General features: G+C 40.7%; 3 protein-coding genes across 3 annotated transcripts in view; all 3 read left to right on the forward strand.

The window, feature by feature from the left end:
- The window catches only part of ncapd3 (non-SMC condensin II complex, subunit D3), a 35409-nt gene extending 30613 nt beyond the window's left edge, over nucleotides 1–4796 (forward strand). The window contains exons 33-35 of the mRNA XM_047328699.1: nucleotides 1595–1657; nucleotides 2878–2926; nucleotides 4380–4796. Coding sequence (XP_047184655.1) covers nucleotides 1595–1657; nucleotides 2878–2926; nucleotides 4380–4437 — 170 coding nt within the window. The 3' untranslated portion in view covers nucleotides 4438–4796. The remainder of the gene's footprint in view (nucleotides 1–1594; nucleotides 1658–2877; nucleotides 2927–4379) is intronic.
- Nucleotides 4797–9728: 4932 nt separating this feature from the next.
- Nucleotides 9729–10912, forward strand: LOC118290598 (ribonuclease inhibitor-like). Its single transcript, XM_035618380.1, has 3 exons — nucleotides 9729–9790; nucleotides 10438–10554; nucleotides 10645–10912. The coding sequence occupies exons 1-3, from the start codon at nucleotides 9729–9731 to the stop codon at nucleotides 10874–10876; spliced, it is 411 nt and encodes a 136-aa protein (XP_035474273.1). The 3' UTR covers nucleotides 10877–10912.
- A 7981-nt stretch (nucleotides 10913–18893) lies between these two features.
- LOC118293191 lies at nucleotides 18894–21355 on the forward strand. Its single transcript, XM_035621615.1, has 5 exons — nucleotides 18894–19056; nucleotides 19310–20088; nucleotides 20308–20750; nucleotides 20904–21082; nucleotides 21198–21355. Exons 1-5 carry the CDS (start codon nucleotides 18894–18896, stop codon nucleotides 21353–21355), a joined length of 1722 nt encoding a protein of 573 aa, XP_035477508.1.
- The last annotated feature ends 2189 nt before the right edge of the window (nucleotides 21356–23544 follow it).

Here is a 23544-nt window from a genome sequence, read left to right on the forward strand (position 1 = left end):
TCACAGCTCTTTGATTGCATCGTTGCTAGTTCACACATAGTGATCTAGTGCTGATTTATGAGCCCGATTTCACGCTGATTTTCCTCCGATTTCCTGCAACACCAGGATTTGTCAGCGAGCTGAAAATCGGGCTTAAAATCATTCAGTGTGAACTCGGAATTAGGAAAAGCCGACCGCAGTGCTCAGAGAATCCGGGTACGGCAGAATTGTCAAATTTGCTTAGGAAGTTTCCTAATTCTTGAAGTGACCTGGAAGTATATCATCGGCAGCCATGATAAGAGCTGTTCAGATTCTCTAAATGCACAGGAAAATGTTTCAATGCTTCCTTTCCTATTTCCTTTAGCATAGGGTACACTGGACTTTCCTAAGCGATAGTAAAGTAGAAATAGATGCCATTGCGGCAGCAATATTTAACGCGACACGCCATGCACAAATGTAAACGATTAAATCTGAAGTAGAAGAAGAATAGTATGAATATGTCCCAGAAGAGACGTCATCATGTAAGTTACTGTTACATATTAATCATAACATCTGATGTCACACGGTGGTAAAACACACTGAAACCTCCTGATGGAGCTGCTGCGTTTTTTGCAGTCCATCTTAGGAAATCTGTAGTTTCACCACGGCAGATGCACGTCAATAGCATCCGCCATTGCATAATGACGTAGTTTAGTGAAAATGGAGTCGGATACTTTGATTATTTTTTCCTAAGTCCTATGAACCCTCCTTAACACCTTTCCTTGGCCTCATGACATTTTCCATTGAGGTCAAGGAAAGGTGTTAAGGACGATTAATAGGACTTAGGAAAAAATAATCAAAGTATCCGAGTCCATTTTATCTAAACCACGTCATTATGCGACGGTGGATGTTATTGACCGCAACCCGGCTCTGGGAAAAAGTCTGAGAGAGAGTTGTGTACAGTATTTCATGTCAGTTTAAAGGTCCTATATTGTCTTTTTTGATTATAAAGAAGGCTGTGGTACAATACTTATACTGTAAAAATATCCAAACACTCAATCCAAAGAAATGCATCATAGCTCACCAATTGTTCAACCTTTCTTTCTATTTTTGATTACATAACACAGAGCAGTCATTCTGTTACAGAATTAGGAACAGTTCAACAAATTGCTGCAGAATTGTTAGATAACAGGAAGCCGATATATATTATTCACAGCCTTCCCAGGCATAGTAAAATTATAGACCAGTGATAAAAGTAAGCCTTTTTTCAGAAATATCTGGCCATTTTAGTCAAAATTTCTTTGACTCATTTCAGCACTGGCCGTCTCCATTTGCATTTACAGGTGAGTTTTGCCATATTTGGCCATGTGTCAGTCAGAAAGGTGTCAGCCAATCAAATCAAGAGACACAAAATGTCCTGTTCTTACAAGACTTGTAGAGCTCTATTGAGATGTTTTTTTGGCACTGAAAACTACAAATATACAAAATCTTGTGATGTTTAATCTCTGTCTCATTGCCAAGGTGCAGATATACTCATTTGAGTGCTAATACTTTATAAATGAGAAGTTTTATTCACCTCTTCCTGACACCCAACCTCAACTCCACCTGTCCATCTGTCCTCTTCCATTTGATTCAGGTGACGGTGTCAACTTAACTTTTGATGAAGGACTCAGCGCAATCTTCAGTGACCGAGGAACAGGCAAGCTATTTTGATCACAGAGAAATGTGCAAAAATTGAAACCTGCAAATTAGAGTAACAATGATTATATAGTATGTTAACCATAATGCGCAAAGGTGTGTAGCAACCCTGTCACAATGCATTTTTTTCCCTGAGCAATCACACACACTTTGACCTTGACAAAGTGAAATCAGAATTTTTGAAATTTTTGCAAATTGCTGTATGACATCTGCGGTAGGTTAGGTGGTATAATGACCGTATACCACGGCCTGTCGTGAGCTATTGCTTAAATAGTTATGTGTGGGGCCGTGCTGGAATATCATAATTTTACTTATTTAGCAGGCATTGAGGGTCAAGGGTGTGTACACAATCTCCCTTTTTTACAAGAAAACCTATGGTAAGTGACCGCATTGCGGAAAAAAGTGGCTGCCCTATAAAGGTAGATGGGGAAAATGACTTTGACTGAGACTGAATATTGTCATGTAGATGTGTTCAGTTCGAAACTCAAAATAGTGAAGTTTGGTACAGAATTGACCATGTGAAGGCCCATTATCAGAGATTTCTTCCTGTTAAAAGGGAGTTTTTTCTCTCCACCGTCGCCAAGTGCTTTGCTCATTGTGGGATTTGTTGGGTTTTCCCTGTAATATTGTAATATTGACCTCACTATGTAAAGTGCCTTGAGACAATGTATGTTGTGATATGGCGCTATACAAATAAAATTGAATTGAATTGAATTGAATTATAAAGTACTTTCAGGTTCATTGCAAAACAGAAATGATACGACGCAGACATGATGTTCAACGAAAAAACTGAGAAACTTGCAAGACCCTTTTTTTTATGTCACATGAATAGACGTGTCTCCATAATTTCATATATCTAGGGCAATGTTGAATCATTGATTGATTTTTGGGGGCACAATTGAACAATTTCACCTCACCCATGCATGAGACCCATCATGTATATAATCTTGTTCCAGACTGGACATGTCTGCAAAATCATGTGAGGTTTCGAACATGTTTAGGTCTCAAAAATGTATCTAAAGACAGAAAATAACACCAACAACAGGATCCTTTCAACATTCATTGCTTGGGCCCTAATTATAATAATTTAATTTAATTAATGTAGCTGTTTGGGCAGCAGTTGAAGAATCTCTGTCCTAGTTAGAAATCAACCTCAATTAGATCAAAGTGAGGTTGACAAGTATTGCTTTGGATTAATCTGTTTTCATTGTGTCCTCACAGGTTTGGTTGGAGAAACCAGTGTTCTTAATGTGCACACAAATGACCAGCAGTAAGTGAGCTCATTCTGTCTTTGGTCCATGTTTCACTCACACTTTCCCATGTAGTTTCAATGAGTGCACAGTTGCAATAATGTCATTTAATTAAATGTCAATGTTGTTTTTTTTTTATTTCCAGTCAACCTTTGTGCTTTTTGTCCAGTCAACCTGTACATTTATTTAGCATTTACACACTGTGTACTTTTTTTTTTATTTGGACTAATTTTAAAGCTACAGTGTGTAATATTTAGAAGAACTTAATCACAGAAATTGAATATATTGTCCATAACTATGTGTTCATGTATCTATAATAACCTTCAACAAAGAACCGTAGTTTGATATATAATATATACTCTGTGCCATTAACTGTATGCAAATTTTGACTTAGACAAAGATTCTTAACGAAAAACAGACCAAAAATAGAACTGAACATTTGTGTATGGTTCGTGGCATTATCTCTAAAAGTGGCACTGAGTTCTTTACAGTCTGCTTTTAACATGTTACAATTTTTACATGTCAAGTAAAAATTGTCATTAAATTCAGAATTTTACAAGTTTCTGTTCATTATGCACTGACTGTACAATTTTAACCCTCGATGCTACCAAACTAGAGGGTTACCTCATACCAATACCTTGGCATCTGGTTTGATGACAACTTGACCTTCAGAGCCTTGTGAAAAAGCTTAGACCGAACTTAGGTTTCTATTTTTCGTTTTTAAAAAAATGCTTTCTTTTACAAGCTCGTTGCGTTTACCATTTTTTCTTTTTCCATAACCCATTTTTGCCATTGACGTGTGTATGTTCTGGTCTTTTGTCGGTTTGCTGTGTTTTAGTATGTTTTTTTATCTTGACCCTGGCAGAAGAGATATTGGATCTCAACGGGACCTTCCTGGTTAAATAAAGGATACATTTAAAAAATCAGTCACTGCAAATTTACAGTCAATTGTGTGGGGGATCTTCAGATGATTCACAAAAGCAATAGTTGTCGCATAAGTGATAACAGGTGGACACTTCTATCCTGTGGGATCCTTTCCCTTTTCTCCTGACCTGCCACCACCAGTTCACCAACTGTGGCCAGTAAAAAGCCCATAACATGTTCTCTATATTGGATTAAATTCATGGCCTACTGTATTGTCGTCTTCACTTTTTGTGAGCAACACCCAAAATTTTAGCTCTCGGATCGGACCGGTCCCGATTTAAACAAATGACTGATTTATATGGATACAACCCCTCTAGACTTAAAAAAAGTCAGCCAAAACAAAAATGTGAGTGAAAAGCCCGAGACCAATAACAAGCCATATGTTGTTGTTTTCGTTAAAATTATTAAACCTGTGCATTTTACTGGCATAGAGTATAGATTTAAATGATGAAGCCTGTACATTACTTTGCATTAGTAAATTGTGGTGTGTTTAGCACATGGTTTCTGGGGAGTTGTGGTTTTAAAATTTAGCTCTGTTCTATGTTTCAGAGCTCTTCAACTGAGGCAGTGGAATGTTCAATCTCCCCTCCGCCAGAAGAAAAGATAATTTAAAGTTGACCAACTTTAAAGTTTTGTTTATGTTATATGCCTGTACTACAACTACTACTCTTGGTAGTTGTTGTATCGTTATTGTTATCTACATGTTGATTGACATTCTGTCATGTTTTTCTTGTGAATTGTTTGTTGGGAGGATTGCTCCCAAGTTTAACCCGAACCCATTTTGAGTCATATCTTAAAATTGGACATTTTGGGTCATACCTTCGCTAAAACATAACAAAAAAATTACAATTAAAACTATCTAGGTCAGATGGAGGTGGGAATGCAAGTTTTGGGGAAAAATGCATATGTGGGGAATTGCTCAGCCTTGTTAATGTTTTTGGTAATAAATGTGTCCTTGGCTTCATATTTCTCTGACCAGAATCGGTTGTTTCTGGTCCCTTAAGTAGGAGTACTTACTATACTTTCTACTACTATAGGTTACAAACTACACATTTTATTTCTCAAGTGGTATATACAGCGCGCAAACAAAAAAACCCCATTGGTTTGTATTTTAGGCAATAGACTTGTCTACAGTTGTTAGACAAGTCTATGCTGTATTTCTGTTGATGGATTTGAACAAATAATTTTCTCATTTAATGTTAATTTAAAAACAGCATTTATATAGTGCTTTTCTGGTCTTACCAACATCTCAAAGCGCTTACACATTCACCCATTCAAATGGCGTATCTATTGCTTGTCTTTCACACTTACATCCCATCCACAGCCATCAGGGGCAATTCAGGGTACTCTGTCTCTCCTAAGGACACTTTAACATGTGGCATGGAGGAGCTGGGAATCAAATGTAAATGTATGACAAACTGCATATATGTACATATAATGCAATAGAATACAAATATTATTTACATATACAAATGAATATATACAGTATATTGCACGTGAATACTTCCATATACAATAATAAATAAACACGTCAAACATGTATATAAAAAATGGCGCCCAATGTACGGAGGCTTCAGTCCTGCAGCAGCTGCCTTTGCTACATGTTTCCCCCCACTCTCTCCCTTTCATGCTATATACTGTCCTGTCGAATAAAGCCTTAAAAAATGCCTGGAAACTCTGGGACCAGCAGAGTTTCCAAACTTCTCAGTTTCGGTCACTTGAAAACTCTGGAGTAGTGTGGACGACAGGTGTAAACGTAGTAGCAGTGATGAGTTTTATAATTAAAACGTCGTCATGTGGAAGTCGCCTCTGTCGCTTGCTTTCTTCGCTTACAACTTCCTTACTTATCTCCACAACTTGTGAAACAATATTCTGTGATTCACAGAAGATTAATGTGTCATTTGCTTGTTTACCTGCTGCTGCCTCTGAACACTGAGGAAGAAAAGACTGTTGGAGTCATCCTCTAAAACGCTAGTAGTTTTCACACTGAACATGTTGTGGCCATAAATTTACTAATAATAACTAGATACTGGATGTCGGCCAGACAAGATGGCAACGCCGTTCATTTCTACGGGAGTTGCTCACCCAGCACATACACAGAAAAAGTTTCCTGACTTCCGCGTTACTTCCTGGATCTGGGCTCATAGATTCTGCGCTGGAAACAAATCGCTAAAATCGTTGATTCAATTTTAATCTATTTGTTTCCAAGGAAAATTATCCACAACAATCCATAACCAGGAAAAATGATTTAATTGTGTCTTGTCATTTTTATTGAGACACTGATGCTGTGTGTGATATATAACTACATCATGGTGGATAGAGTAATTCCTGGGGCTTTACAAATAAGTTCTTAACCTGTTTATATTGAACAGTATATTTGTATGACATGTCGTTTAGTGTTACTCCTAATATGTTTCATGGTTCTCCATAGCTGTCTGCTGAAGTCAGTACTTGAGTCTTTTCAGAGCCTCACCACTTTGATTCACCTAAGCTTTTTGATTTTACTTATATTTAAAAAAATATCTTTAATTTCACTTACATCACTGTCAAAGACCAAACTGTATTTCATATTGAAAAAAAAAAAAAGGTGAAGAGCCACATGTGGTTTGGCAAATATAGATGAGCTGATGAGCATGTCACATGTATGTTTGCTGTACGTGCACTGAAGAACAGCAAATATAATCTGAGTGGATTATAATGGCGTCATGATGGATTAAAATTAAATCAAATCTTTCATGAGATGAGATTTATTTGTGTTTTGTAAGTTAAATTCAAGTTTTTTATGGTGATAAATAATTGGTATGTTGGATGTGTTTATATTTAATTTGATATCACAACATCATCAGACTTTCATATGTAAATGAATTGAAGGCTGCATGGTGACTGTTAAACAGTTACACGTTTAGAACAGTTCCACAACACTGAAGAACCATGTATTTTCATGAAATACTGTCCAATACATGCCCCATACAGAAAGGATTTAAAAAAACTTTTAATTATTAATATAATAATGCATATTACCCTACATTTAGATGAATAAGATGAACGACAAAAGGTAAATAAAGGAATGTGTTGTGAATGGATGATGGTGAACTTCAGTCATCAGTGCCAAAGGATGAGACACTGCTGACATCACACAAACTAACACACAAAGTGACAAAATTAGAACATGAAGAACATGTAGTTTGTTGCAGTTTCACGTCAGTGAATCCAGTCATCACAAGCTTAACATGTCGATAAATTACGATTAAGATCGAGGACAAAAGCGAACAAATGACCAATAATTAATGCCTGCAAATATGTGGATGTGTGAAAAAGAAGACTTGTATTTGTGTAATTTATCTAGTTTTCCCTCTAGTTTTTGTACATTGTACCACGTTCACTGTTACTGAGCAAGAACCCTTGTTCCTGAGACACAACATGACCGCGCACACCCTGCTCATACCACATGGATTTTTCGCTGCAGTACCACAAGTGGGCAGCATGATATATTTGCTTCCAAGGCTGAACGAAACACCTGGGGCTTGGTTGTGGCACACCAGTGCCTCTGGTGGAAGAGAAACACCCTCATCACCATGGGCAGAGGCCCTTCCCACAATGCTGGCCACTGGGGAAGGTCACTGCAGGCAAATACTACCCAATGACCTGCTCCCACTCTGGGAGAGCAGCAACAGGTGAGCGGCACTCGGTTAGATTATAGCTGGGGGAAGTCAATAGGTGTGGCTCCTCCCCCTGATTGAGACTGCATCACTGATCTGTTGTTAAGCAGAGACAATCTGACAGGAGAGAGAAAGGAGAGAGAGCAAAGACTCTTCAGCGGGAGCTGAAGAGTCTTTGCAGTTTAGAGCTGCTAAACTGGATGGAGGGGACAAACGCTGGGTGGTGAGTAAAAGAAATGCATGGAAAGTGCAAGCGAATTTTCAAGAATGTTACACAGTGATGCTTGGCAGTGAAGCGTGGACAATCAAAGGGATTGCTGTTTGGACCAGGAGGCTGATGAGGGACACCGGCGGTCTGGTTCTTAGTCCCATGCGGTGAAAAGTGGACTGTCTGAAGCCTCACCAGCCCCCTCCTGTAATAAAAAAAATTAAAATTGATAAAAAAAAATATTTTCCAAAATACACATTAACAGGCAAATGTGTGACAGATTTATTTAGATAATAATGAACAGAAAAAAAACTAAAAATACTCGGGAAAGTAAAGTATTGCAAATACAGAGATGTGTATAGAAAAGAAAAAAACAAGAACTATAAATTAAAGTAAGGACGGGGGCAGGTAGGGAGTTTGTTAATGGTTACACGCACCCAGACAATGCAAACATTGCATGTATCCCTACAATCCCTAGCATGTATATAAACACAAGAAAACATATAGATACAAATACACCTACATAAACACAAACACACTCACACACACACTGAGGGGAAACGGGGAGATTTTTTGAGTTTATTTAGAGAATGTCTTTAAAAGATCTTTCAGAGAACTCGCTGCGGAGGGCCAGTTGTTAAACTGGTCTCCACAGCCCTATTAATCCGAGCACTTGATAGTTCGAGATAAATTACATCCAAAAAGAGAGGACCCAGTGTCTGATGCAACCATCTTTTTGGCCAATGTCAGACCTGCCAGTGCTATGTGTACTTTGAGCTTGGTCATATTTAGCTCGACAAATCATTTAAAAACAGGACAGATACAGTCACTGGTATTGTTACTGATATTAAGTCGGACATGATGCCACATTGGTCCAGAATCATGACACTGGTGGACAATCCCACATCATGTGAAGGAAAGTGCCAGGAGCTCTCATAGTGCATAAACTCCATGAGGGTTCATTTATTGCCTTCATTCGGTGGAGTTTGCCCGGAGTTATGTATGGTCTATGGGCATTATTAAAGTAAATCTATTGGTGGTAGGGATTAAGAGAAGCCTCCTTTATGTTTAACCATACCGATATAATCAAAATCCGGGTCCAGATCTGGGCAGTCACATCTCCACACTCTGTCCAGTGAGTGAACAGGCAAAGGTTGTTGCCATGGGACACCGTGTGCTGATCTGAGTTGCCAATAAAAGAGAAAACGAGGAACCAAGTAGACTTAATGCACCACCAAAATCCTGAAAGGAGTGCAAACCCCTGTCATCATAAATGTCTTTTTTAATGGCGATTGTTACTGCCACTCCAATGAGATGATTAGATAGATCTCCCTCCAATCAACAGACCTTTGTTGTTAAATATAGGTGAAAGTGAATGCACTTACAGGAAATTCTACATCCCTGTTCAGCTGTGCGCCAAGTCTGGATGAAATGGGAAACAACTGGCCCGATGCGTAACTGACATTGGTTGTCTGAAATATTGGCAAATAGGACATCCTGTAAGTTCTATGGTCATACAATATTTTCTTCAAGATTAGAAGAGTAAATGACCAAAAATAGAGTTTCAAATTTGGCGCTGCAAGACCCCCATCTTCCCTTATTCTCTGTGCAGTGGATCATTTTAAACGGGGTTGTCTCGTATTCCAAATGAACCGTGAGATGTTAGAGGGGATTTTTGACCAAAAGTTGACAGGAGGAGAGAGGGGCATCACCCAGCTAACAAAATTTAATTCTGGGCAGAATGTTCATTTTCACTATTGAGATACGCGCACGAAGGGAGTTGGGCAGGCAAATCCACCTGTCTAGGTCTGCTTAATTCTGTTACAAGCCTCTGAGTAATTGTGTGTCACAATGTGATTTATAGATGGAAAAATGTCTATCCCAAGATACTTAAAGTGGCAGACTAGGGAAAGAAAGCGTTGGGTTTTCCATGAAAACTAGAAACATCCTCAGCATATAATGCCACATGGTGTTGAGTGTCATGAACAAAGATAGGCTGTAGGTTAGGAGATTGACGAATCATTTGAGCTAATGGTTCAAGGGAAAGCGCAAAGAGTGCAGGACTCAAAGGGCAGCCCTGGCCAGAAGATCTGGTAACAGGAAACAGCGTGGAAGGTAGTCTCCCAGTGAGCACAAGAGCCGAGGGGTAAGAATACAGTACCTTGATATATAAAACCTTTTACCAAAACCCATTTTTTCTAGGACAGACCACATTCTTTGTATTTTTTTAACCTTGAAACTTGACTTGTGCTCTCCTTATTTTAATTGTTGGCCTGAACTCACCTCAACCTGGGCAAGGTATCTCACAATGTGAATAACAATGTGCATGGGTCAAGTCCAGACAGTCACAGACAAGCTCCCCTCCCAGGTTTGGCTTGAGGAGATTAGGGCCCTGGTTTCCCTTTTCAAGGGGAGGTTACAGTTTTTGTACATGGCCGTCTCATCAGGGAGTTTTTTCACTGCTCTTAGTCTGGCCCCTCCCATGGCACCAATTAGCCTTGGGAGACCCTACCAGGGGCGAGCACCCTCGACAACATATCTACCAGGATCAGGAGGACACATAAACCCCTCCACCAAGATAAGGTGGCGATTTACAGAGGGGTATGCCATTGATATAAAGTGGATCAATGCTGGTTATATCAACCACAGTTCTATCCTTGAAATAAACATTTAATATTTCTATCTCTTCCACAGTTTAAATGTCTGTAACCTAAGAGAAGTTGTGAAGCTCTGTCCTCAGCTCCCATTCATCCAGTCTGAAAGACCTGGACCTGAGTAACAACCACCTGCAGGATTCAGGAGTGAAGCTGCTGTCTGCTGGACTGAAGAGTCCACAATGTCAACTGGAAACTCTCTGGTCAGAAATCAGCAGTTTTCCTTGAAATGCCTTTTTACTTCCTAAGTGAAGACTCCTCCTCCTCCAGTGTTGTGGTTTTGTTGATTTCAGTCTGTCAGGTTGTCTTGTCACTGAGGAAGGCTGTGCTTCTCTGGCCTCAGCTCTGAGCTCCAACCCCTCCCATCTGAGAGAGCTGGACCTGAGCTACAATCATCCAGGAGCCTCAGGAGAGCAGCTGGTGTCTGCTGCACTGGAGGATCCAGTGTGCACACCAATGCTGTCACACACTGCTGCCGCTGGCCAAGCTTGCCTCCTCCACCCCAGCCTCCACCTTTCTATTTAAGTCCTAACATGTCTCTAATATTATTAAAAAATGGCAATCAATGTGTTGCTCTGGCCCACTTTTGTATACCCATGGGGGGATTTCTGCATTGCGCTCCCTGTCTTGGCCTGGTACCCTGCTGGCTAAATACAGGGAGCATTATTGAGAATGGAGCCATCAGCGCCAAGTCTAACTGTATTTCCATTTGTTGCAATAAATGGTTAAATCTATGACGAGAGTGTTCCTGACTGAATTGTCTTTATGAAAATTAACGTATCATCATACAACCCCAGCAGTCAGGTGCTTCTATTCCATCTTTTTTCTGTTTCACCTTCTTCTGCAGATCTTTTATTCTTCATCTTCTCATCATCATTAGCCTCCGCCTCCTCCTCCTCAGTCAGGACTCGTCTCCTCCTCCTCCTCCTCCTCCTCAGTTAAGACTCGTCTCCTCCTCTTCCTCCTCTTTCTCCTCCTCCTCAGTCAGGACTTGTCTCCTCTTCCTCCTCTTCCACCTCCTCCTCCTCCTCCTCAGTCAGGACTTGTCTCCTCCTCCTCCTCCTCAGTCAAGACTCATGTTGATAGAAAATCATTCTGACTGTGTCTTCCTCCAGGATGGATCATGCTGGAGAGCAGTGGTTGAAAGCCGGTCTCAGGAAATTCAAGTGTCTTTTCTCAGCTGATGTGTAGAAATGTTGTGACTGGCCGTTGTTACAGAGGAATCAGGAGGAAAGGAGACAATGATGAGTGTTTGTTTGGTGCAAATATTACATTACATTCATTTAGCAGACGCTTTTGTCCAAAGCGACTCATAATAAGTGCGTTCAACCATGAAGCTATTACTCAAAATGCAAGAATTAATAAGTACATAAACATTCATCAAATAGGCAAAAATGCTTCAAGTGCTATTTGTAGTTCAATTCAATTCAATTTTATTTGTATAGCGCCATATCACAACATACATTGTCTCAAGGCACTTTACATAGTGAGGTCAATATTACAATATTACAGGGAAAACCCAACAAATCCCACAATGAGCAAAGCACTTGGCGACGGTGGAGAGAAAAAACTCCCTTTTAACAGGAAGAAATCTCTGACAGAACCAGACTCAGTTGTGGGCGGTCATCTGTCTCGACCGGTTGGGGTGAGGAGAGAGAGGAGGAAGAGAGGAGAGGTGGGCAGAAAGAGGGTGGGAGGAGAGACAGTAGGAGAGAAGAGAGAGAGAGGACAGTTGTACAACCGCCGCTGTAATCTCTACCAGACTGATACTTATAATTAAAAAATACAATTATGTTGTTGTCATTATTAGTGATGATATTAATATTAATATTAATAATAGCAATAATAATAATAATGACGGGTTTGGGTCCTGCAGCTCTGGGGTCAGAGATACACTAGGAGAGATAGAAAACACAAACAGGGTTAGTACTGTAAACATATCGGGGGATGGGGGGGGTAGTATAACAGTTGCTTTAATTTCTACCAGACTGATACTTATAATTAGTGAAAACTGATACTTATAAATACAATGATGTTATTAATAATAATGATAGTAATAATAATAATGACGGGTTTGGATCCTGCAGATCTGGGGTCAGATCTACTAGGGGAGAGAGAAAACAGAGTTAGTGACATGTAATGTAGATACATGGGGGCAGAGAGAGAGAGAGCGAGAGAGAGAGAGAGAGATTGAAAAGGTGGGAGAAGGAGAGAGATATAAAGAGAGAGAGAGAGGGAGAAGGAGAGAACGGGAGAGGGAGAAAGATGCTCATGATATAAGTTCCCCCAGCAGTCTAGGCTTATAACAGCATAATAAAGAAATGGTTTATTAAACACCTGAGCAGTTCTAACTATAAGCTTTATCAAAAAGGAAGGTTTTAAGTTTAACTTTAAATGTAGACAGGGTATCTGCATCCCTGACACAAACTGGGAGCTGGTTCCAGAGGAGAGGAGCCTGGTGGCTGAAGGCTCTGCCTCCCATTCTACTTTTACAGACTCTGGGAACCACAAGTAATCCTGCATTTACAGAGCGAAGTGATCTATTGGGATAATATGAAACTAGGAGCTCTGTAAGATATGATGGAGCTTGATTATTAAGGGCTTTGTAGGTTAGGAGCAGTATTTTGAATTCTATTCTAAATTTTACAGGAAGCCAATGCAGAGATTCTAACACTGGAGAAATATGATCTCTTTTTCTAGTTCCTGTCAGAACTCGAGCTGCGGCATTTTGGATTAGCTGGAGGCTTTTCACAGACTTATTGGGGCATCCTAGCAGTAATGAATTACAGTAGTCCAGTCTAGAAGTAACAAAAGCATGGACTAGTTTTTCAGCATCCTTTTGAGAGAGGATGTTTCTAATGTTCTTGATATTGCGCAGGTGAAAGAAGGCTGTCCTAGAGACTTGTTTTATGTGTGAGTCAAAGGACATGTCCTGGTCAAAGGTAACTCCAAGGTTTCTCACAGTAGAGCTGGAGGCCAAGGTAATGCCATCCGAAGTAACTATATGATCAGATAATGTTTCTCTGAGGTGTTTAGGGCCGAGTATAATGACCTCAGTTTTTTCTGAGTTTAGAAGTAAAAAATTATAAGTCATCCAGGCCTTTATGTCTTTAAGACAATCCAGAAGTTTGTCGACCTGATTAGTTTCATCTGGCTTTATAGATAAATACAGCTGGGTATCATCAGCGTAGCAATGGAAATTGATGCGGCGTTTTCTTATAATATTGCCTAAAGGAAGTATATAAAGAGTGAAAAGTATCGGTCCCAGTACAGAACCTTGTGGTACTCCATGTCTCACTTTTGTATGCATGGAAGATTTGTTATTAACGTTAACAAACTGAAATCTATCAGATAAGTAGGACTTAAACCATTCTAGTGCTGTTCCTTTAATCCCAATGTGTTCTAGTCTCTGTAACAGAATTTTGTGATCGATGGTATCAAATGCAGCACTAAGATCTAAAAGGACGAGAATAGAAACATATCCACTGTCTGAGGCCATGAGAAGGTCGTTGGTAACCTTCAGTAGTGCTGTTTCTGTACTATGATGTTTTCTAAAACCTGACTGAAAGTCTTCAAGCAGACTATTCCTGTGTAAATAGTCACATAACTGGTTAGCAACAGTTTTTTCAAGGATTTTAGAGATAAAGGGGAGGTTTGATATGGGTCTATAGTTAGCTAAGATATCTGGGTCCAGAGTTGGTTTTTTGAGCAGAGGTTTAACTACTGCCACCTTAAAGGCCTTTGGTACATAGCCTGTCAATATAGATAAATTGATCTGATCTAATATGGAATTATTAATTAAAGGTAATATATCCTTAAATAGCCTTGATGGAATAGGATCTAAAAGACAGGTTGATGACTTGGATGAAGTGACAAGTGAAGTCAGCTCAGCCAGATCTATAGGGGAGAAGCATTCTAAATAAAAATTAGGCGATACTATTGATACTATATAGTTAAGTGCAATTTAAAAAAAAATATATATATAAGAATTTCAGGGAGTATGGTGTAGTCTGAACAGGTGAGTTTTCAGTCTGCGACTAAAGATTGAAGGAATTCTGCTGTGCTGATGCCAATGGGGAGCTCGTTCCAGCATTGAGGAACCAGGACAGAAAACAGCCGGGATTTAGATGAGTGGTAGCATCTAGGGAAGGAGGTCAGGAGCAATAGACAGAAGAAGGTGAGAGGGGATAGGGTCAAGGGGTCATGTGGTGGGGCGGTGGGAAGAGACCAAGGATAGAACCTCACGTGGAGGGAGTGGTGAAAAAGCGACTAGAGACAGAGATGAGGAGGGTGAGGAGAGGCAGTGTCAGTAGGGGGGCCGGGAAATGAAGAGTGAATGTCATCTATCTTTTTTGCAAAGTAGTTTACAAAGTCGCTCAGACAAAGGGAGGTGGGGGAGCGGGGGGATTTTGATAAAGCTTATAGTTAGAACTGCTCAGGTGTTTAATAAACCATTTCTTTATTATGCTGTTATAGGCCTAGACTGCTGGGGGAACTTATATCATGAGCATCTTTCTCCCTCTCCCGTTCTCTCCTTCTCCCTCTTTCTCTCCCTATATATCTCTCTCCTTCTCCCACCTTTTTCAATCTCTCTCTCTCTCTGCCCCCATGTATCTACATTACATGTCACTAACTCTGTTTTCTCTCTCCCCTAGTAGATCTGACCCCAGAGTTGCAGGATCCAAACCTTATTATTATTATTATTAATACTATTATTATTATTAATAACATCATTGTATTTATAAGTATCAGTTTTCACTAATTATAAGTATCAGTCTTGTAGAAATTAAAGCAACTGTTATACTACCCCCCCATCCCCCGATATGTTTACAGTACATGTCACTAACCCTGTTTGTGTTTTCTATCTCTCCTAGTGTATCTCTGACCCCAGAGCTGCAGGACCCAAACCCGTCATTATTATTGTTATTATTAATATTAATATTAATATCAATATATAATTAATATATAATTGTATTTTTTAATTATAAGTATCAGTCTGGTAGAGATTACAGCGGCGGTTGTACAACTGTCCTCTCTCTCTCTTCTCTCCTACTGTCTCTCCTCTCACCCTCTTTCTGCCCACCTCTCCTCTCTTCCTCCTCTCTCTCCTCACCCCAACCGGTCGAGACAGATGACCGCCCACAACTGAGTCTGGTTCTGTCAGAGATTTCTTCCTGTTAAAAGGGAGTTTTTTCTCTCCACCGTCGCCAAGTGCTTTGCTCATTGTGGGATTTGTTGGGTTTTCCCTGTAATACTGTAATATTGACCTCACTATGTAAAGTGCCTTGAGACAATGTATGTTGTGATATGGCGCTATACAAATAAAATTGAATTGAATTTAATTGAATCGAGGAGGGTAGAGAAAATGGAAAAAAGTTTCTTGGGGTTGGAGAAGGAAGACTGAATTTTAGATTCAAAGAAAGAGCTTTTAGCAGCAGATAAGGAAGCAGAGAAAGAGGAAAGAAGAGATTTATAGGCAAGATGATCTTCAGGTGCTTGCAGGGAGGTTCTGTGAGACTGCACAGAGTCAGACAACCACAGAGCTGGATGGGTTGAGAGGTCAGAGGACAGATGGAGTCCAGGGAAGAGGACAAGGTAGAGAGAAGAGTGTCTGTGGCAGAGTCAGGAGGCAGGAGTGAAAGAGCAAAGGAGGATAAAAAGACTAACAGCTGAGATGTTAACTTCTCTGTCTGGAAGTGGGGGGGCCATCTTCCGGGATGATAGACAAGAGGACGTCCAATTCCTCCAAGAAATCCCCAAGAGGGCCTGGTGTGCGGTAGAGTACAATGATGTTTAATTTCACTGGGTGAGTTACAGAAACAGCATGAAGTTCAAAGGCCGAAGGTATAAAGTGCGGAAGCGGGTAAAGAGAGAATTTCCATTCAGGAGAAAGTAGCAAACCAGTGCCTCCCCCTCTGCCAGCTGGTCGAGGTGTGTGGGTGAAGGAGTAGGCTAAGGAGAGGGCCGCAGGGGTCGAGGCGTTGTTGGTTGTTGTTGTTTTTGTGTTGCGTTGAGGTCTCTGTGAGAGCAAGAATGTCAAATGATCAGTCCTGGAGTCTATGATGCTTCGATGATGATGGTTACTCTGTGTTTCAAGATAACAGAGAAACATCCATCACCTCATCCTTGTCCTCCATGTCACGCAGAGTAGGAGTGTATGTGGACTGTCCTGCTGGGACTTTGTCCTTCTGCAGTGTCTCCGCTGACTCACTGATTCACCTCCACACCTTCAGAACCACATTTACTTTTACATTTCACATGTTTGGAACAGTGTCTGTAAATAAAGATGGACGACAGGAGGCCAAATCATCATGATCGCCCCCTGGTGTCTGGCTGCAGTATAGGTCATAAGCCCCGCCCCCTTGTGTCTTGGCTGCAGTATTACTCGGATAATCTCCTGCTGCATTTGTCACATGTGAGAGGCAAGCGCAATTCTGCGAACATTGTCAGAAGTTCATGTCTGAAAACCCTTATGACTAACTGTATTTAAGGCGACTGTTTGCCATCGGTCACTGTGTGGGTACTATGACCAATGTCAAGCAAACAAATTGTGCCCCGTGTGAAGTTGGACACGGTAACAATGACACATAATTATTCATGTATGTTCAATATTAAATACAAATGTTTTTTACTTATATATTTGCAATATTAAATATAAACATTTTTGCCCAATACAAACGTAGGTTCACTCTAGAAAGTGAATGCTGTCAGAATTGTCTATTAATTCATGTGCTTCCTTTTCCCTTTTATTTAAGCCAGCATTTATCTCGTTGTTACTGCCATGCATTTCAGCCTAAGTAGGAAAAAGAGACTGAGATACAGCTACAGCATGCTACCAGCCCTAGGGATACTGAGCGTGACCGCCATGTCCACCAGCTGCGCAGGGATAAATACTCCAAAAACAGAAGCGTTATATCCCAGAACTAAGAGTTAAGAGGAACTCAAAACACAAGAGCTCCAGAGGTTGCTTATCATTGTACTGACACTTTTGGTCAAGCGACATTTTTGATGCAGTCATTTTATAATTTCTTTGTTCACCACCGTTTGTAGTACTTCTCAGACTGTTGACCTCGACAGCCATCGAGACTCTGTAGTCAAACAGTCACACAGACACACATGCCCACACCCTCAGATCTGTATATATTTACATGTGTTAGATTAGAAATAAATATGCAGTGTGGTCTATTTGATATTGCAGAAGACTGAGTATTGCCAACCACTGACCGGTAGTCTTTCAAACTCTGCTAACTACCGGTGATCTTTGGTTGTAATTATCAATGAAATTATTAATCAGAATTCCAAATTGATAGGGAGTATATTGTAAATCAAATAAAACTAAATTGGCTATCACTTCCCTTCTTTTGCAGGGTGGTGTCCCGAGGTAATGTTAACATTAATTAACATCATTATTTAATATTAAAAAAAATTGGGACAGAGAGATCAGATGCTTGAAGGTGTTAGCTTTGTCTGTTTCTGGGCCAGTAGTGTTTACCACTGTCAGGCTAATATTCAACTACAGAAACATTTTAACCATCCAATATTTAATGCCAGGAACCAGTCACTGAGAAAATGAATGTGATCAGAGTCATTGAGGTTAAAAAAGAAACACAGTTTGGTTTCATCTGCATACAAATGAAAATTCACACTTTGCTTGTGAATAACATGCCCGAGGGGAAACATGGATTGTATGAACAAGAGAGGTCCAAGGACAGATCCCTGAGGAACCTCACAGGTCATCCTGACAGAGAAGATTCCTGATGCCTGCACTGAAATATGTTGTAAATAAGAAAGAAGGGTTTTGAAGTAATACAAATCAAATTGAATGTTCAGTGAATGATAATGCCCCTAAAAATAAAACTATTCTAACTCCCACAACATCAACACTTCAGCATTACAGTATATCTGCATCTTATCCTTTATAATCACATTTAAAAACAGGAAGACTTCATCCTTTTTTAATTTTGACCTTCAAAACAAGAGGAATTGTTTGGAAGAGGTTTTTGTCACTTTCATTGACACTTAAGCTACAACACACCTTACATTACATGACATTAATTTAGCAGAAGCCTTTGTCCAAAGCGACTTATAAGTACATGAACCTTTATAAAATAGCCAAAGCATTGAATCATTGAAGGGATTCTGCTGTACTGATGTCAATGGGTAGCTCATTCCACCATTTAGGAACCAGGACTGAAAACAGATGGGATTTAGTTGAGCGGTGGCTGCCACAAACTAATTTTGTCATTAATTTCAATTACAAACTTGCTTCACAGGATCATTATAGATTTCTCAAAAAAAATGTGTTCATCACGAGGAAGGGATTGTATCTCTCTTGTTAACGAGATAATTGTCCTTCGATAAAGTCCACAAATGTCCACCCTTGTGTCCTTCAGGGTAGACACTTAACCCTAACTTGCCTCTGATGGCTCCTCCAACAGTGTATGAATGTGACAAAAAAATGTGCGGTAAATAGCAGCGCTGTATGAATGTGTGTGAATGGGTGAATGTGAATGTTTCCTGTAAAGAGCTTTGAGTGGTCTATATGACTAGAAAAGCTATATTCCTGGTGGAGTCACTTTATAAGACCCAGCTGACGGTTCAGATCCAGAATGATTTCAGAGTCTTTAAACTGGAACCAGATGTGACAAAGGAACTCACCACCAAGTTCCTGCTGGAAAAGCCTTTCATGAAAAGCTCAGCAGCAGGTGAACATGGGCTGTGGTTAAATAACCCCAGGTAAAGATTTCCCTTAAATGCTAAACTGCAACATTCTCATCTTGGACGGGGCTTAGGCAATAATCTGGATAGCTTTTATATATTGCAGTATTGTATAAACAATATCTCTGGGTCAGGTTTACTTAAGTTAGAAATGTGCATAATTATCTGGATTTTTTTTTCCTGATAACTCATTCACTGTGGCATCCTCTCACTTGTTTTGTGTGATTTTTATTCATTCAGATATTCTTACTGTTTGCCAACATGAACTCCAATCCAACCTAGAGGAGAGGTTTAAATTTCTACACAAGAAAATTACAAAAGCAGGAAGTTCAAGTCCTCTACATGAGATCTACACTGAGCTTTACATCATGATGGAAGTAGTGGAACAGCTCAACATGGAAAATGAAGTCAGACAGATTGAAAGAGCTTCCTGCAAACCAGGAACATTAGAAACACCAATCAAATGTGAAGACATCTTTAGAGCCTCACCTGGAAGAGATCAACCAATCAGAAGAGTGATGACGAAGGGAGTGGCTGGCATCGGGAAAACGGTCTTAACACAGAAGTTCACTCTGGACTGGGCTGAAGACAAAGCCAACCAGGACGTCAAGTTCATGTTTCCATACACTTTCAGAGAGCTGAATGTGCTGAGAGAGAAAAAGTTCAGCTTGGTGGAACTCATCCATCACTTCTTTGCTGAAACCAAAGACGCAGGAATCTGCAAGTTTGGAAAGTTCCAGGTCATTTTCATCTTCAGGAAGAGGTTCAGAGATGATGAGGAGAAGGCCGGCAGGATCATCTCCCATATCCAGACTTCACAAAACCTCCACGTCATGTGCCACATCCCAGTCTTCTGCTGGATCACTGCTACAGTTTTGCATAACATGTTGAAAACCAGAGAGGGAGGAGAGCTGCCCAAGACCTTGAGTGAGATGTACATCCACTTCCTGGTGGTTCAGTCCAAACTGAAGAACGTCAAGTATCATGGGGGTTCTGAGGCAGATCAACACTGGAGAGCAGTAAGATGATCGAGTATCTCGGAAAACTGGCTTTTGAGCAGCTGCAGAGAGGAAACCTGATCTTCTATGAATCAGACCTGTACTCAGGAGTGTTCACACAGATCTGACTGGCTGCTCTTCATGTCCATCACACCTTCATCAAGTCTGGAGTCAATCTGATGTCAGACGCAACATGGTGGTTAAAATTCTTTAAAAAAAAACCTCACGCATCTCCATCAGAATGCTGTGGACGAGGCCATACAGAGTCCAAATGGACACCTGGACTTGTTCCTCCGCTTCCCCCTGGGTCTTTCCCTGCAGACCAATCAGACTCTCCTACGAGGCCTGTTAACACACACAAGAAGTAGCTCACAGACCAATCAGAAAACAGTCAAGTACATCAAGAATAAGATCAGTAAGAATCTGTCTCCAGAGAAAAGCATCAACTTGTTCCACTGTCTGAATGAACTGGACGATCGTTCTCTGGTGGAGGAGATCCAACAGTTCCTGAGTTCAGGACGTCTGTCCACAGAGAATCTGTCTCCTGCTCAATGGTCGGCTCTGGTCTTCATCTTACTGTCATCAGGAAAAGATCTGGACGTGTTTGACCTGAAGAAATACTCTGCTTCAGAGGAGGCTCTTCTGAGGCTTCTTCCGGTGGTCAAAGCCTCCAACATAGCTCTGTAGGTGGATAAATATATGAATATTAATATGACAGAATTTGAAGAGGACAAATGGAAAAAAATTATTAACTTCGGATCATCACTTCTCCCTTTCCAGGTTGCGTGGCTGTAACCTTCATTGCAAAGCTGTGAAGCTCTGTCCTCAGTCCTCAGCTCCGAGTCGTCCAGACTTAGAGACCTGGACCTGAGTGACAATGACCTGCAGGATTCAGGAGTGAAGCTTCTGTCTGCTGGATGTTCATATGAAAAGCAGATTAATTGCAGTTCCCCAGTTCCTTCACAAATGGATCTCGAAAACAGACCTGTCCGCCACACAGTTTCTGCTGTCACAGGTGGAGGGTGTATGGACCACCAAAATTCACCTGTTCTGAGTTCCATAAAGCATGAATTAAAAGCTATTAGAAGTTATATATGCTTGTTGACATGTTTGTTATCGCATGCTTGAAGTCCGCTCTCCCTGTGTTTTGTGGATGGTCTATGGTAGGGTTCCCGCCGTGGTCAGTATTACTGGAATGGGAACGTATGGGAATGGAATTATTGCGAATGAGAGAGCGGGTTACAGAGTGAGTGAGCAGGCGACAGCACTGCACAGAGCTCTACAATGACGTAACAGCGCAAGACAATCAATCTCTGTTCTTCTCTTTACTTGCGTTCTCGTGTACTTGTGAAACGTCATCAGTCGCGGCCAAAGTACTGTTTACATACAAAGAACGGATGTTGTTCTAGCCCCGTCCCCTTTACCGAGGATGCATCGGAGTAGACTTGTGTTCTTGGGAAAGCCAAGTATCCCAGAATGCATATCGCGACAACCAGTGGCAGCGACGGAGAAAAGTCTCAAATGTAGGTTAAAACTTTTTAAATAAATCTGTTTGTGCGTCCCGAAATGCGGTCTAAAGATTTTTGAGGAGAGAATATAATTGTTTTAACTACATTTCTGTGGTCGATTTATCAAGTAAGAGCCTATTTAAACATTTGCTCCAACAGTTTCTGAGTTGTTAAGCGGCCTCACTGACCATCCAGATGACTGGGAGGTCAGCGCTTATACTGCCCGCCAAGAACAGCCTCATCTCGGCAAATCCTTAGAGAAGATCCCTCTGGCTCTGTCGCGGTTAAACATGAGCTATTTTTCCATTTTGGGTAAATGTAATGATCGATCTGTCACGAACGATACACGGTGGAACTGGACCCAAATGCAAGACACAACACAGGATAAAATATAACGTGATCTAATGTGTAATCTAATATACAGTGCAAGGTGCACAGGGGGCGGGGGTGGCTCGTCCGGGGTCTCAGTGGTGAGAGGTGGGTGGTGGTGAGCTCCCCAGAGCGTGCAGAGTGAATCCCACAGTCCCAGTACGATACGTGGCGTTCCTCCACGTGGCGATGGCGTTCTCCGAGGGAACAAACAAATCCAACACTGTGGAGGCAAGCAGGCAGGCAGGCAGGTAGGCAGGCAGGCATTCTGGTTGAGGCAAGCAACGAGGGAAAACTATAATAAATGAACACAATTCAATTCAATTCAATTTTATTTGTATAGCGCCATATCACAACATACATTGTCTCAAGGCACTTTACATAGTGAGGTCAATATTACAGTATTACAGGGAAAACCCAACAAATCCCACAATGAGCAAAGCACTTGGCAACGATGGAGAGAAAAAACTCCCTTTTAACAGGAAGAAATCTCTGACAGAACCAGACTCAGTTGTGGGCGGTCATCTGTCTCGACCGGTTGGGGTGAGGAGAGAAATGGGGAAGAGAGGAGAGGTGGGCAGAAAGAGGGTGGGAGGAGAGACAGTAGGAGAGAAGAGAGAGAGAGGACAGTTGTACAACCGCCGCTGTAATCTCTACCAGACTGATACTTATAATTAAAAAATACAATTATGTTGTTGTTATTATTAGTGATGATATTAATATTAATATTAATAATAACAATAATAATGACGGGTTTGGGTCCTGCAGCTCTGGGGTCAGAGATACACTAGGAGAGATAGAAAACACAAACAGGGTTAGTGACATGTACTGTAAACATATCGGGGGATGGGGGGGTAGTATAACAGTTGCTTTAATTTCTACAAGATTGATACTTATAATTAGTGAAAACTGATACTTATAAATACAATGATGTTATTAATAATAATAATAGTAATAATAATAATAAGGTTTGGGTCCTGCAGCTCTGGGGTCAGATCTACTAGGGGAGAGAGAAAACCGAGTTAGTGACATGTAATGTAGATACATGGGGGCAGAGAGAGAGAGAGAGAGAGATTGAAAAAAGTGGGAGAAGGAGAGAGATATAAAGAGAGTGAAAGAGGGGGAAGGAGAGAACGGGAGAGGGAGAAAGATGCTCATGATATAAGTTCCCCCAGCAGTCTAGGCCTATAACAGTATAATAAAGAAATGGTTAATAACCACCTGAGCAGTTCTAACTATAAGCTTTATCAAAAAGGAAGGTTTTAAGTTTAACTTTAAATGTAGACAGGGTATGCATCCCTGACACAAACTGGGAGCTGGTTCCAGAGGAGAGGAGCCTGGTGGCTGAAGGCTCTGCCTCCCATTCTACTTTTACAGACTCTGAGAACCACAAGTAATCCTGCATTTACAGAGCGAAGTGATCTATTCGGATAATATGAAACTAGGAGCTCTGTAAGATATGATCTTGATCTTGATTATTAAGGGCTTTGTAGGTTAGGAGCAGGCTTTTGAATTTTATTCTGAATTTTACAGGAAGCCAATGCAGAGATTCTAACACTGGAGAAATATGATCTCTTTTTCTAGTTCCTGTCAGAACTCG

This window comes from Scophthalmus maximus, chromosome 18 (assembly GCF_022379125.1).
Source record: "Scophthalmus maximus strain ysfricsl-2021 chromosome 18, ASM2237912v1, whole genome shotgun sequence".
NCBI classification, from domain to species: Eukaryota; Metazoa; Chordata; class Actinopteri; order Pleuronectiformes; family Scophthalmidae; genus Scophthalmus; species Scophthalmus maximus.